At 40.3% G+C, this 12,454-nt stretch overlaps 1 protein-coding gene across 1 annotated transcript; it reads right to left on the bottom strand.

Moving 5' to 3' along the window:
- Nucleotides 1-1,252: 1,252 nt before the first annotated feature.
- On the bottom strand, nucleotides 1,253-12,161 carry DIO2 (iodothyronine deiodinase 2). Its single transcript, XM_008699113.2, is given in 3 exon segments — nucleotides 1,253-3,228; nucleotides 3,231-3,801; nucleotides 11,940-12,161. Coding segments are annotated over 3 exon segments (816 nt in total). The 3' UTR covers nucleotides 1,253-3,205.
- Nucleotides 12,162-12,454: the final 293 nt, after the last annotated feature.

The following is a 12,454-nucleotide window of genomic DNA, read 5'->3' as shown; positions in this document are numbered from 1 at the left end:
GCTATACAAAGAACAGTTACTAGTCTGCCTCTAAGGAGGTCAGTTACATCTTAACATCTATATCAAATATTTCTACATTATTGTGTAGGCATTCATTCATGCCCATTCAAGAAAGTCATTGTTGATTCCACTAATATTTTTTCTAAGCAATAAAATAAAGTAAGCTTGAATAGTTCCAAGACATACGTCTTTCAAACACTAAATGTTTGAGTAAATCCAGATGCTATAATATCTAATATCGCTTAGAAACTATTTCAGTAATAGACAAGCTAATTCAGTTTAAAAGGCTAAACTGATAGCTCCATGTAAACAGCCTATGGGAGACGGGATGTTTAAGTCTCAATTGTTCAAAGGAACATACTTTACAAAGTATGTTTGAACAATTGTTCAAAGGAACATATTTTACAAAGACAAGATGGTGGGGTGGATATTGATGATCTAATAATTTCTGAGCATACCAGCTAAGCATTGATTCTCCTCTATTTCAACTAATGAGTTCTTGTTATTTCATAAAAGATACACTATAGGAAATCATAAAAAATCATGTTGAGATAAATAGGTTATCTAATTACAGGTTTATCATAACTCTGGTAACACCAAGCCATTCTACATACTGTAGGATTCCTGAGCTTTGTCAATTCACTTTCTTCATTGGCCCCTAACTGCCTGTCTTCCAGAAAGTCTTCTATGTTCTATTGAACATATCTTTTTCCCTGATATTCAGCCTATGCCTTTGTATATTTACTTCCACTGCTTCATTTTTCCATTGGAATATCCTCACGGAGAGGAACTGCACACACACGACCTTCTTTTTCCTTAAACATATATCACGACTGGGTGCTTTTTCCATCATCCTTTTTTCCCAGACAACTAGCCCTGCCTTAGCCAAATCTCATCCCCCCACCAGCTTCTCTAACATCCTGTTCCATTATTGTACATGTAGAACAAAGGGGAAGTTTAAGGACAACGGGGCGAGTGTGCTGCAACCAAGTTTTCATTTCACTTTTCTAGGGTACCACATAATCTTGACACTGTTTTAAAGATAAAATTCAATGGGGCCCACTGAGCAGTCTGGAGTATAGAGTTTAACAACTGAGAACTCTGAAATAATCTGTTCTCCATGGGAATTTCCAGAAATTTGTTAGACGATGCCACATTTTCAAAATTTGCTTTGTTTCTTTGCGGGTGTGTTTTATAGACTTTAAGACATTGGAAAGGTTAAATGTTGCTGTAAAGAAAATAATCAGTTAAAATAGTACTAATGTATCTAAACAATAACTAGTGATATGACTGATACATTGCTCCAGTTCTGTTTTGTTTTTTTTTAATATACTTATGGTTCTTACACACTCAGTTCCCACCTTTTTCTTATTTCAGGCAACTAGTTCCAGAAGATATTTTCAACTTGAGATTTTTTTTTCTATGACTTTTATTTTATGGTTCAATTATTAATGGAATGATCATAAGAACCTTTGATTGTACATATCAATACAACCATATACTGTGATTTGACAGCATCCTCAAATTTACAATAAAAAATTTATAATACAAAATTAATTGGTCTATTCTTTGGGGGTTATGATATTTAGATATTATATTATAGGTAAAACTATAGTAACTTTATTTTAAAGAGAAATATGGTGTGTGTGTGTGTATATATATATACACACACACATACATTGTGTGTATATATATAAATATATAGCATTATGATGATGATAAAGGCCTTAATTTACTAGACCTCAGCTAATTGGAACAAACGAAGACCCCAGTCCAAATTTAAATGTAAATGGGAATTCCATTTTGCCAAATTCCACGCCACTGAGGGTTGCCTTATATGAAAGCCTTCAAAATTATTAATGAGAATTGTCTCAAACTAACTTTCTCTTCCTCTATTTTGTAACTGAAGAAATGTTTATGCACCTATTATTCATTATAGTTCACCTAGTTTGGGAGGAGAACAGTGCTATAGCTGAATGGCCAGGGCACCTACCTCCCACAGCAGCTGAGAATATACTTATATATATTAAAGAGAATATATTATGAAGAATGTACTACCCAGCTCAGCCACCATCATGGAGACTGAGAAACCAAGAATGAGTGGGGCCACATCATAACTGTAGGAATGGAGAGGGACAGACCAGCACCACCAGACCTACTGGTTTTCCATTTAATCAGTATCATGGGGTATAATTCACCCACTGAAAATATACATAAACTTGTTTCAAAAAGAAATTATTTCTACCAAAGAATCCTCATAATTACAAATAATGAAGTACGTTTTTTTCCCCTTTCCATCCCTCTTTCTCCCTCAATCGAGGAGTATATCATAAATACATTGATTTCATGTGTATATTCTCAATGCTAATTTCAGTTGAGCTGCTTCTTTTTCTGGCCCATGCATGTTTTATGTTTCCCTGTTTCTGTGACTAACAAATTAGTCCCACTCTCTATAGCTTCAAGGTGAAACTCTGTGAAGCCTCCTCATCCTTCTGCCTCCTGTCCCTAGCTTGTCAATTTGATTTTCTTCTAGGGCTTTCCCCACCTGCCTAGAAAGGAACCCTCAGATTTCAGATAATCATCCTAATCCTCTGGGTAGGGATCATTCTTGATATCTGCAAATACACCTGTGAGTTCTGGGATGTTTAGACTGGCATAGAGCACCACATGGCTAGAAGCTAGAACAGCAGAAACTACTCGAACATTGTTAAACACGAAAGCCTTAACCACAAGGACTGGGCTCAAGGACTCGTTATAAGCAAATATTTGGGAACTTTCCAGATGGGCTCTATCCGTGCTGAATAAAGCATAGGCAATATCCCTTATACTAATAAGGACAATAGTTCCCTAACATAGTAGTTATTCAGGTAAGTCTTTTCTTCAAGTCCCAAAGCATGCATCAGCTGTATTACTTCTTTCCCAAGGCAGAATGAACACATGTTGAAACAGGGTTTCTTCCTCTCCATCTTGGGATCTTTTCACCCCGGCGGGCTCTTCACTAGGAAGAGTTGTCCTGGGGCTACTATTTAGCCAAACTCCATTTGAGTGGTAAAAGGAGCATGAAGATGTTAGAGGTTTATGTTCTTCTGACATGTAAATTTCCGTCTTTCAGCAAGACAATGGGACTCCGTTGAAATAGTGGATTCAGTTCTTAGTTTCCTTTTCTTTACATAATTAAAAAAAAAACTCTTTTACCATCATACCTTTAACCAGCTAATCTAGATTTCATCTTTTGCTGAAATTCTTCTCCAGCCAACGCCGGACTTCTTGAAGGTTGTAGCAGAAGGGACCCTTTCCTCCCAGATAAGCAATTTTCTGTCTCTGCACAATACACACACGTTCAAAGGCTACCCCATAAGCTACATTGGCATTATTGTCCATGCGGTCAGCCACAACTCGGCACTGGGGCGGCAAGGAGAAATGCTCCAGAAGCTGGTGGGCTGCTGCACATCGGTCTTCCTGGTTCCGGTGCTTCTTCACTTCAAAAGACAAAGAAGAATCACCAGGCACTGCCCAACCATCTGAAGGATGAGCCTCATCAATGTAGACCAACAGGAAGTCAGCCACTGATGAGAACTCTTCCACCAGTTTGCTGAAGGCTGGCAGCTGGCTGGTAAAAGGAGGTCAAGTGGCTGAGCCAAAGTTGACCACCAGTGGGCGCTCGGGGCTGGCAAAGTCAAGAAGGTGGCACTCGGCTCCATCAACCATCGTCACCTGGGCACCATTTCTACCGTTGTCACCTCCTTCAGAATTGGAGACATGCACCACACTGGAATTGGGGGCATCTTCACCCAATTTCACCTGGTGGTGAACAAAAGAAAAAAGGGAGAGAATACCGTATGAAATGCACTGTCACTCCATTTCACCGTATCCAAAAACACCTGGCTCTCATCAAATGTGGTATTTCCTTCAGAGGATATCATTAACATATATTGATTTAAGTAAAGAGGCATCATGGCAGGTAATGTAAAAAATGGCCCTAAAAGAGTAGAAGTCCTTTTCATTCTGTATAGTCACTGAGGATAATTGTTTTCATCATCGAAGGCACCTTGGTGAACTCTCTTCATCATTACATTGAGGCTGGTATTCTCTACCACCCTTTCTTTGCTGTCAGTGGTTAGCACACATTATATAACAAATGATTAATTGGCTTCATTTTAAAAGTTAAAAGTGAATGGTTTACTTTAAGAGAAATTATCAGAGTTGTGGGAGTTAGGTACCACCTTCTGAATTTTAAAATACTCCCGAAAGACCTTTTTATTCTTGCATGATGCTAATTCATTTAATCTCAACCAACGGTCAATGATCCCAATGAGATGTATTTCTGGCCGGAGCTAGAAAACCTGGGCTCTGCCATTTACTGGAAGAGCTACTCCAACTTCACGTCTTCAGTGCCTCGGCTCTTCCATCTGTAAAATGGTGATAATAGTGCCTGCCTTCCTTGGATAGTTATAGGGTGATAACATAAGAAAATGAGCTCTTGTACGCTATAAATCATCTTGTGGGTATAGGTGGCATTATTAAATGCCACCCAAACATGTGAAACAGCATACCATCTTTCTGGGAAATTCTACATTTTAAAAAAAGATTATCCTTAGAAATGATTTGAGCTCTTCTCAATATGATGTCCTTCCTGGAGGTTTCTTGAGCTGCTGCTGACTTTCAGGTTTCCTACAACTAGAACCTTACCATTTCCATAGAGCAAATTATTAACAAAAACATGCAATTATTCCAGAATTCTTTTAATTCCTCATTTTTCATGTGTTTTTGGTTTGGTTTTATTTTCTTGTTTTTATCTAGGAAATCACAAACCATTTACTTGTCTATCATACATTCTATTAGCAAGCTCCTCTGAACTATAAAATATTCAGGCAGGTATAGAAGAAGGTATGCAAGAAAATTGTTCCACGTGTCCCTTTGCAAGTGGTTTAAATAGCTGAACACAGACTGAAGGAAAGTTTGCTGGCCTTTGGATCTGTAAATTGATAGTAAAAAGCTGGCAACGTAAAAGAACCAATTACTTCAGTTTGAATTAACACAATCGGATCTTCCCCTAGAATGGTTTAATCAAAGCCAATAACATTAGGGACAACTTACGACAGCCCAGTTGATTTTTATACACTATACTTAATATTACAAAACACTTCCAACTGGATCGACTTATTCCCTTCATATAAATACAGCCACACATAACACTGCTAGTAATTGAAGGAAGTCACTTAGAAGTAGATGTTAAAGACCCAACAATCCAAACTGATGTAAAATACTCAAGGGCTTTTATTCAGAAGCTTCTATCTAATGTGAATGCATAACTCATTTTAACTGTAGAGAAAGAAGTAAAGAAGTTCTTTCTCTCCCTTCTGAAAAATCCTAGCAATGCAGATTTGAAATGATACTATTAGTTTTTCTAAAAAATCTTAGAATAACAACCTTCGTTTTTAAAAAAGGAAGCTGTTGGTATGATTTAAATAAATACGTTTTCAGTTAGTATCAGGGAGAAAGTTACTTTATTGATATTAATTTTCTTGGTTAATTTGCAAGCTACACTAGATGGAGAATCTCTTAAGCCACTTTCAGCCGGGTTATTTTATACGTGATAAATAATACCTCACTCATCTCTGAGGTGTTAAAATATACTTACAATTTAAAAATACACATTTTAAAGGTATCATAAACCTTTTAATCTACGGGTACTTCTTATACTTCTTTGTAGATCTAGGTTGTGGGTAGCATTACCATTACCTTCTCATTAGATTTTCCCCACTTAAAGTACAGGTAACAATTCCAGGAGGGCTGCTTTCAACAGTATTGTGCTGTGTTCCTCAATATACTGTCATGTAAAGATCGGAACGCATTCAGACGAGTCTAAATCCATGAACTGTCCTAGTGACTTCTTGTTAAGTAAGCAGCCCATACGAAGGAGAAAAATCATCTCTGGACTGTAGACTTGGAGGTTCTTGGTAGGTGAAAACAACCATCTGTTGCTGGAGTCATTTTAAAGACCTCTGACGCCCCTAACTCTCACCCAAGCAGAACTGCTGATCCTTGCATTATTCTGGATTATTCAACTGAGTAATCAAATCTGATGCTTCAGTCACAGGTGACTCTCTTATTACCTGTGGTTAATTTTCTTGGAAAGTTAAAGCACCTTCTCCTTCTTCCAGGGACACATAGTTCAGCCATATAATTCTTTTCAAAATACAGACTAGTCTACCTCAGAAAATTTCAAACAAGTATAATACATTCACTCTAAAATTTAAAAAGTTACCAAATACATAATGTGTGTGTGTGTGTGTGTGTGTGTGTGTGTGTGTGTAGTGCTGTGTGTGTAGTGCCAGGGGCAGGGCTGGCATTTTGTTAAGCTGGGAATTTTGCTGAGTGACTTACTGAATGAATGATAGCTATTATAATCCTAGGAGTAGGGGTCAATGAAGAAAGTTACACTTAATAATAATCTTGACCTGCAATGAACATAACTGTGCTTGGCTGATGGATATGCTCACTGAGTCAGACAATTTGGAAATGTAAATCCTGGAGCCCTATTGTAGAGTTCTGCCATCATCAACACCAAATACTATCAATCTGTTCTTGATTATCTCTGCTGGTCTGTGTATGAAATGAAAGTAGCCAATCCTCTTTATTTTGCTAAGCAGCCTCTTTATTTTGCTAAGCAGCCATGGGACCCTACTGCAGATTGGAAAGTCATAAGCAGATATCTTGTTCATGAGGGTGACTAGGTTAGAGAAAATGTGTAGGTAAGACCGATGACATTAATAACCCTATGAAGGATAAAAAGCCACACCCATTATTTGTAAGTCCCAACGTAAGCAGACCAGTGGTCTGCTTTTGTAAACCTGATCTACTAACTGTGAAAAACTTGTCCATTTTGCTAGAACGTTCTGATGACAACTTAGCAATGATAAAGAAAAAATAAACTTTAGAAATTTAAGAAATGAAAGTTCCCTTTAAACTACAAAAATAAATCTTTTAAGAGGACATTATTGTCCTTTCTCAATTGCCATTTGAGGCCAATGTCATTTCTCATCTTTCCATTTGATCTCCGTGACAATTAAATTCCTATTATGACCAGAGTTTCAAATGAGGACTTTCTTGGTTTGCTCAGTTGTATGCCCTGCTGAGACGGAATGGGAGAATCACCATTGTCTTCAATGATGGAAGATTCTTTGCTTTCCCCAGGAGCAAAGCATTCCTTGACAAAGAGCCAGAATGATGAAGAAAATAAAGTTCGTCCCACAATAACATTTGGGCTGCAGGAAAGACACTCAACAAAAACAAGTTATCCCCTGGTACTCCCAAACTTTGTTTTAATTTCCCACAGTGGCACAGAAAGTCTCCTGGCCACAAGTTACCTATCATCTTAATTTCTCCTTCTTAGAGGGTTTGTGTTTGGTTTTTGTCCTTAATGAGACATATTTGCCAAAGAGGCATTCAAAAGGCATTTTTTACTCTTGCGGAAGAGTAATTAGGTCGGTACCTCTTTCCCTGCCAGCATTAGCTGCTCTAAAGAGAACCCTGCCCAGTATTTAATGCCCAAACACAAGAAGCATCATTTCCACTAATTGGTCTTGAAGTTCCGATGTTCCCAAAGGGTCCCTTTATTTTGCAAGGATCAGAAAGGACATACGTAAAATGTAATATCGTCATCACTGACTTTCTCTCTCATCTGCGTTATTAGTTGTCCTTTCTTATGTTTGTGTAATCAACATCAACACACCACCAACAAGGGAGGTAAATAAAGGGTTGCATTTTTACAACACAGGGCATCTCTAGGCAGAGCGCAAATGTTGCGATAGCCATATTTATGAATATGAACAAGAGTGTAAATATATGGCATATGAATTTGACTCCCTTGATGATGGCATTCCTTTTCCCGACAGTGTTCAGTGCATGAGGAAAAGGATAATACTGCTTTAGCATGTGGACTGTGAAATGCAGGGCAAGGGGAAAAAAGAACCATTCATCAAGCAGAAGCTGGAAGTAGAGCATATACTACTAACCTTGTTTTTTTTTTTTTTTGCCCTTTCCACAGCCTGAGAAAGGCTTCTGGACAAAATATCACCTAATCTCATGATAGGAAGTAAGACAAATGATAAAAATGGGGGTGGGTGGGTGGGTGTGTGGCAGAACAATATTTACACATCCTTCTTGCTACCCAAAGCCCTGCAATGGCTTTATTAACCATCGAGAAACTTCAGATTCTTTGACATAAAGACCAGGCTACATCAGTGTCCTTACAAACATGGCCAAACAATTATTAAGCAGCGATTTACCCATTTACTTTCAGATTGGCCAAATAAACCAGGTTGGAGAGGGAGCTACCTACTCTTTCCTCTGAGTCCGATTCCCTTTTGGTCCTTCTCCTTCCGATTTGTGCCTTGCAAACGTAGCTCTGAGCTCTATCACTTCCTACTGTTTTATCTAAGTGATGGATAAGCACTGGCTGTGGCTCCTTTGTGTTCCTTTGGGACCGTTTCTCTCTTAAAAGGGCCATTTTCCATTGTAGAAATTAGTGTCAAAAGGTTTGAGGTGAATGAAGAGGAGGAGGAGATCAGAGACCCTTTCAAAACCAAAATTATGTGTTCAAATGAATATGTTTTCTGTGCTCCTGCAACATTAGCTAACCTGCTTGTCAGCATCTATACGGTGTGTTTACTTTTACACATCATTTAGGTACGAGCCAGGCTCCCAGACAGGGTGGTTTGCTTATTGGTTGCATTTTTGAGTCCTGGAGCACGAGCACAAGGATGCAGTGTTAGATGCAATGACACAGATTAGGAAAACTTAAAGAACACACATCTGGTGTTCACCTCTGTCACAAGTTTCCGTAGACTTTATTTTTCATCAAAACCATGCACGGAACTCCCTCTAACCAAGCGCAAGTTCTCTTGAAAGGTTTCCCTCTGAAGTTAATGTTAAAGCCCATTCAATATTTTAATGTAGATGGGTTGTTTTATTTTATTCTGTTGATTTCCTTGCGGCCTCCTGCCGGAGCCAAATACAGGGATAGCACTGCTAGAGCACTTTTTCTAAATATCTTCCCAAATATCTGACCTTCCACAAAGGGAATTAGGAAGGACGTGCCTAACGTATCACAGGTGCCCAAACCCCTTCACCGGGAAAACTCTGCTTCTGCAGGTGGCAGCCTCAAACCAACGCAAGTCAGGATTGTGAAATATGGTGGTGCTGTGTCACACAGAGCCGCCTGCAGTGTGGCCCTACATCGGCTACACCCAAAGACAGTGGCACAGATGACAACAGCAGCCCGGAAAGTGATTCAACCTGTTCCAGAGATTCGGCGTGACCCTTAAATGCCACCACAGCTACCACCACCTTGTCATACTTGGGAGACAGAAGGAGACCTAAAATCAAGGCAAGCTGTGTTCACAACGTTTCTATTAATTAAACACCCAGTCCAGTCTTGTCTCTGGATATATGGGTTCTTGAGTTGCTTCTTCTCATGGTATCTATTATATAAACCATGAAAAGCAAACATAAGAACATCAGTTGTGAACTTGGTCACTAATCAAATCAATAGAAACAATACTGGAGAAGAATACATAAGCCATATGCGAAAGAAAAGAAAAGAAAAGAAAAGAAAAGAAAAGAAAGAGAAAAAGAAAAATCACTTGTCCTTGTCAATTTCTTGGTCTACAAATCAAAAAATTGGAACACTATATAGTAGTGAAAAAAATAAATAATAAAGTTTCTTGAAGAGGAATTTGTTTTTCCCTTTTTATTCCAATAAGCTGGCTTAAGAGGAGAGACACTCTCACTTAATACTTGTGGGTAACAGCACAGCCCCCATATTTTACGTGAGATATTTATACAAAAGCATATATGCATATAAGTAAAATTCTTCCAAGTGGTGACTTTCCTTTTATAGGCAAAAAGTCAATTATCTTTCAAAGAAATAAGAGCTTAATATGCTGAGTTCAAGCCACTGGCATGGCCATGTTATCTTCCTAATACCTACAAAGTACAGATGTCAATGAGGGAACTTGCCAATTAATAACGTGCCTGACATACATGGCATTCTCCACCCTCTTCTGAAGTCTTCACTCCCAAATCAAAACATAAAAAGTTCACAGTCAGTAATACATTGGTGGGAATGTATTACTCCCTCCATCAACTCCCTCCATCAACTCCCCTTCGCCCAGCATATGTAACATAAAGGAGATTATATGGTTAGAACTGTAAGCATTGTTTCCTATTATTATAAAGGAACTTTCACTTACTGAAAAGAGCTCTTACCATTCTTTGGCCTTCAGGACAACACATGCAGACCTTCCACAGGTAACTTTTGATAACAAAGATGTGTGATATAGTAAAACGCCCCTAACTCATGATGAATATTTCCTTCTTGAATACTTGTTTCACTTTCAGTGGAACAAGCCTACTCTGGATTCTTTGTGACTAGAAGTTACTTCTGTTCCTTTCCTGGTGCGTAGATGTCTTTTTCTAGAGCTTATTGATGGGGGACTCATTCCCTTCCCCCTCCCTGATTCTGAGTTTTCACCCTGTTTCTGAGGTGTCGCTTGTCTATAATGTACCACTTCACTGGCTTCCCTACGCCTCCCAAACTCCCTTGCTTGGCATCTCGGACAAGGTCCCCCGTACGGTTAGGGAAAACCAAGGTTGTCTACTTTGACTGCAACTTCTGCCAAATGAGTCCGTTCTTCTTAATGAAGCCCAGAGATCTTTAGGGCTCATGTGGGCGGGCACAGGGACAACCAACAAAGGGGCATTTCCCCTCTGCCCTTTGAGATCTGAGTTGCGGATGTCCTACCAACATCTCCAAGGAGCCAAAAGGCTGGGATGTCAGTAAGTCTTAGGAACGACAATCAGCCACTCTGGTTCTGAGCAGCAGCCCCAGACGTGAGTTCCACAGCTAAGTGAGGCCACTGCTCCAGTGCTCCAGACGCGTGTTCTACCAGTTTTGAGACCATAACGAACCATAGACTTATCTGCTCTTTCTAGGACAACTTGTTTTCCTTTTAGAGGGCAAATGTGGTTTCCCCTACAAAGTCTGGATTTCTGACAGCTAGTTCTCAGCTCTCTCCTTTTTTGCAAATTGATATCCAGTAACCCGGGACTCGGGACTCGTTGCCTGATAACCACTTCAAAGGGTTCAAATCAAATAAGTCACGGGGATGAAAAGTGTAGCATAGGGAATATAGTAATTTTGTAATAACTTTGTATGGTGACAGATGGTAACCACACGTATCATGGTGAACATTTCTTAATGTATGTAACTGTCGAATCACCATGTTGGACACCTGTTCATTGTATGTCAACTATTCTTCAATGACAAAAATGTCCGTGTAGAGGAGGACACTGCACGCAGGGCTGCTGTCATTAACTCTTACCTCTACCAGGAAGGAGGGGGCTATTATGCCAAACCACACAGGCTGTGACCATTTTCTTACATCTTGCCAACTCTGAGGGTTCTGCGCAGCATTTTCTTTTTTTGCCCTTGCTTCTCCGTGCCCACCACTGAACCGTCTTTCCCCACGCACCTCTGCGTTTATCAAGCAGAACGTCAAACTCCCAGTTCGTGGTGAGAGCAGGTTAAACGCAGCAGTCTCCCCTCCCCCGACACTTTCTGACTTTTCCCCAAGTTGTCTAACCGACACAAATATCCTCTACTCCAAAATTGCAGCGAGACAGGAATGACCCTTATTAGAAAGCCTCCTCACTAGGTCACGCAGAGTCATGACGGCTTAATACCTGTCACCCGCAAATCCAGCCTGTGTGACAGGTGTGGAAGGTGCAGGCAGGAGCTCCCCGGAACGTAACCACCAGCCCCCCCAAATAGAGCTCCACGGTCCCAGCCCAGGGCTCCCCAGGGGCTGCCGTCCCTGGCTTGCCAGCCCCTGCCCCTGCTGACCGCGGGAGAAGCCCCTGTCGGAGCAGCTCACCTGCTTGTAGGCATCGAGGAGGAAGCTCTTCCAGATGCAGCGCATTCCCTCTGAGGTCAGCATGCGCCTCCACTCCCCGCGAGTGGACTTGGAGCGGCTCAGCAGCAGCACCACGTGCTTGAGGAGAATGACCGAGTCATAGAGTGCCAGGAAGAGGCAGTTGGAGAAAAAAACTGGCAGAATTTGCAGTGTGATCAGCAAGTCTACGCTGAGGATGCCCATCTTCTCTGCCTCCCAGTCAGTTCCCTTGTGCGCTCTGGTTCCCCTTCACCCTCTTATTTAAAAGGGGGGTGGTGATAGAGGGGGTGGGGGAGATAAAGGGGAAGGCCGGGGGTGGGGGGAGAAGGAGAAAAACTAAATTAAAAGGAAGCCCAAGTTGTCTCCTCTTTCAAAGAAGCAGAAATGGCAAGACCAAGTCCAGTCTCTCCAGCCCAGCAGTTGGAGTGTGCCCATCAATTCATTCAATTCGGAGCTGCTGCTTTTTTTTTTTTTTCAGGATTTAAGATGTTAAAAAA

Source organism: Ursus maritimus, unplaced genomic scaffold (genome assembly GCF_017311325.1).
Source record: "Ursus maritimus isolate PB19 unplaced genomic scaffold, ASM1731132v1 scaffold_25, whole genome shotgun sequence".
NCBI lineage: Eukaryota > Metazoa > Chordata > Mammalia > Carnivora > Ursidae > Ursus > Ursus maritimus.
The sequence above is the reverse complement of the archived record's forward strand: the minus strand, read 5'-3'. Positions and strand labels throughout refer to the sequence as shown.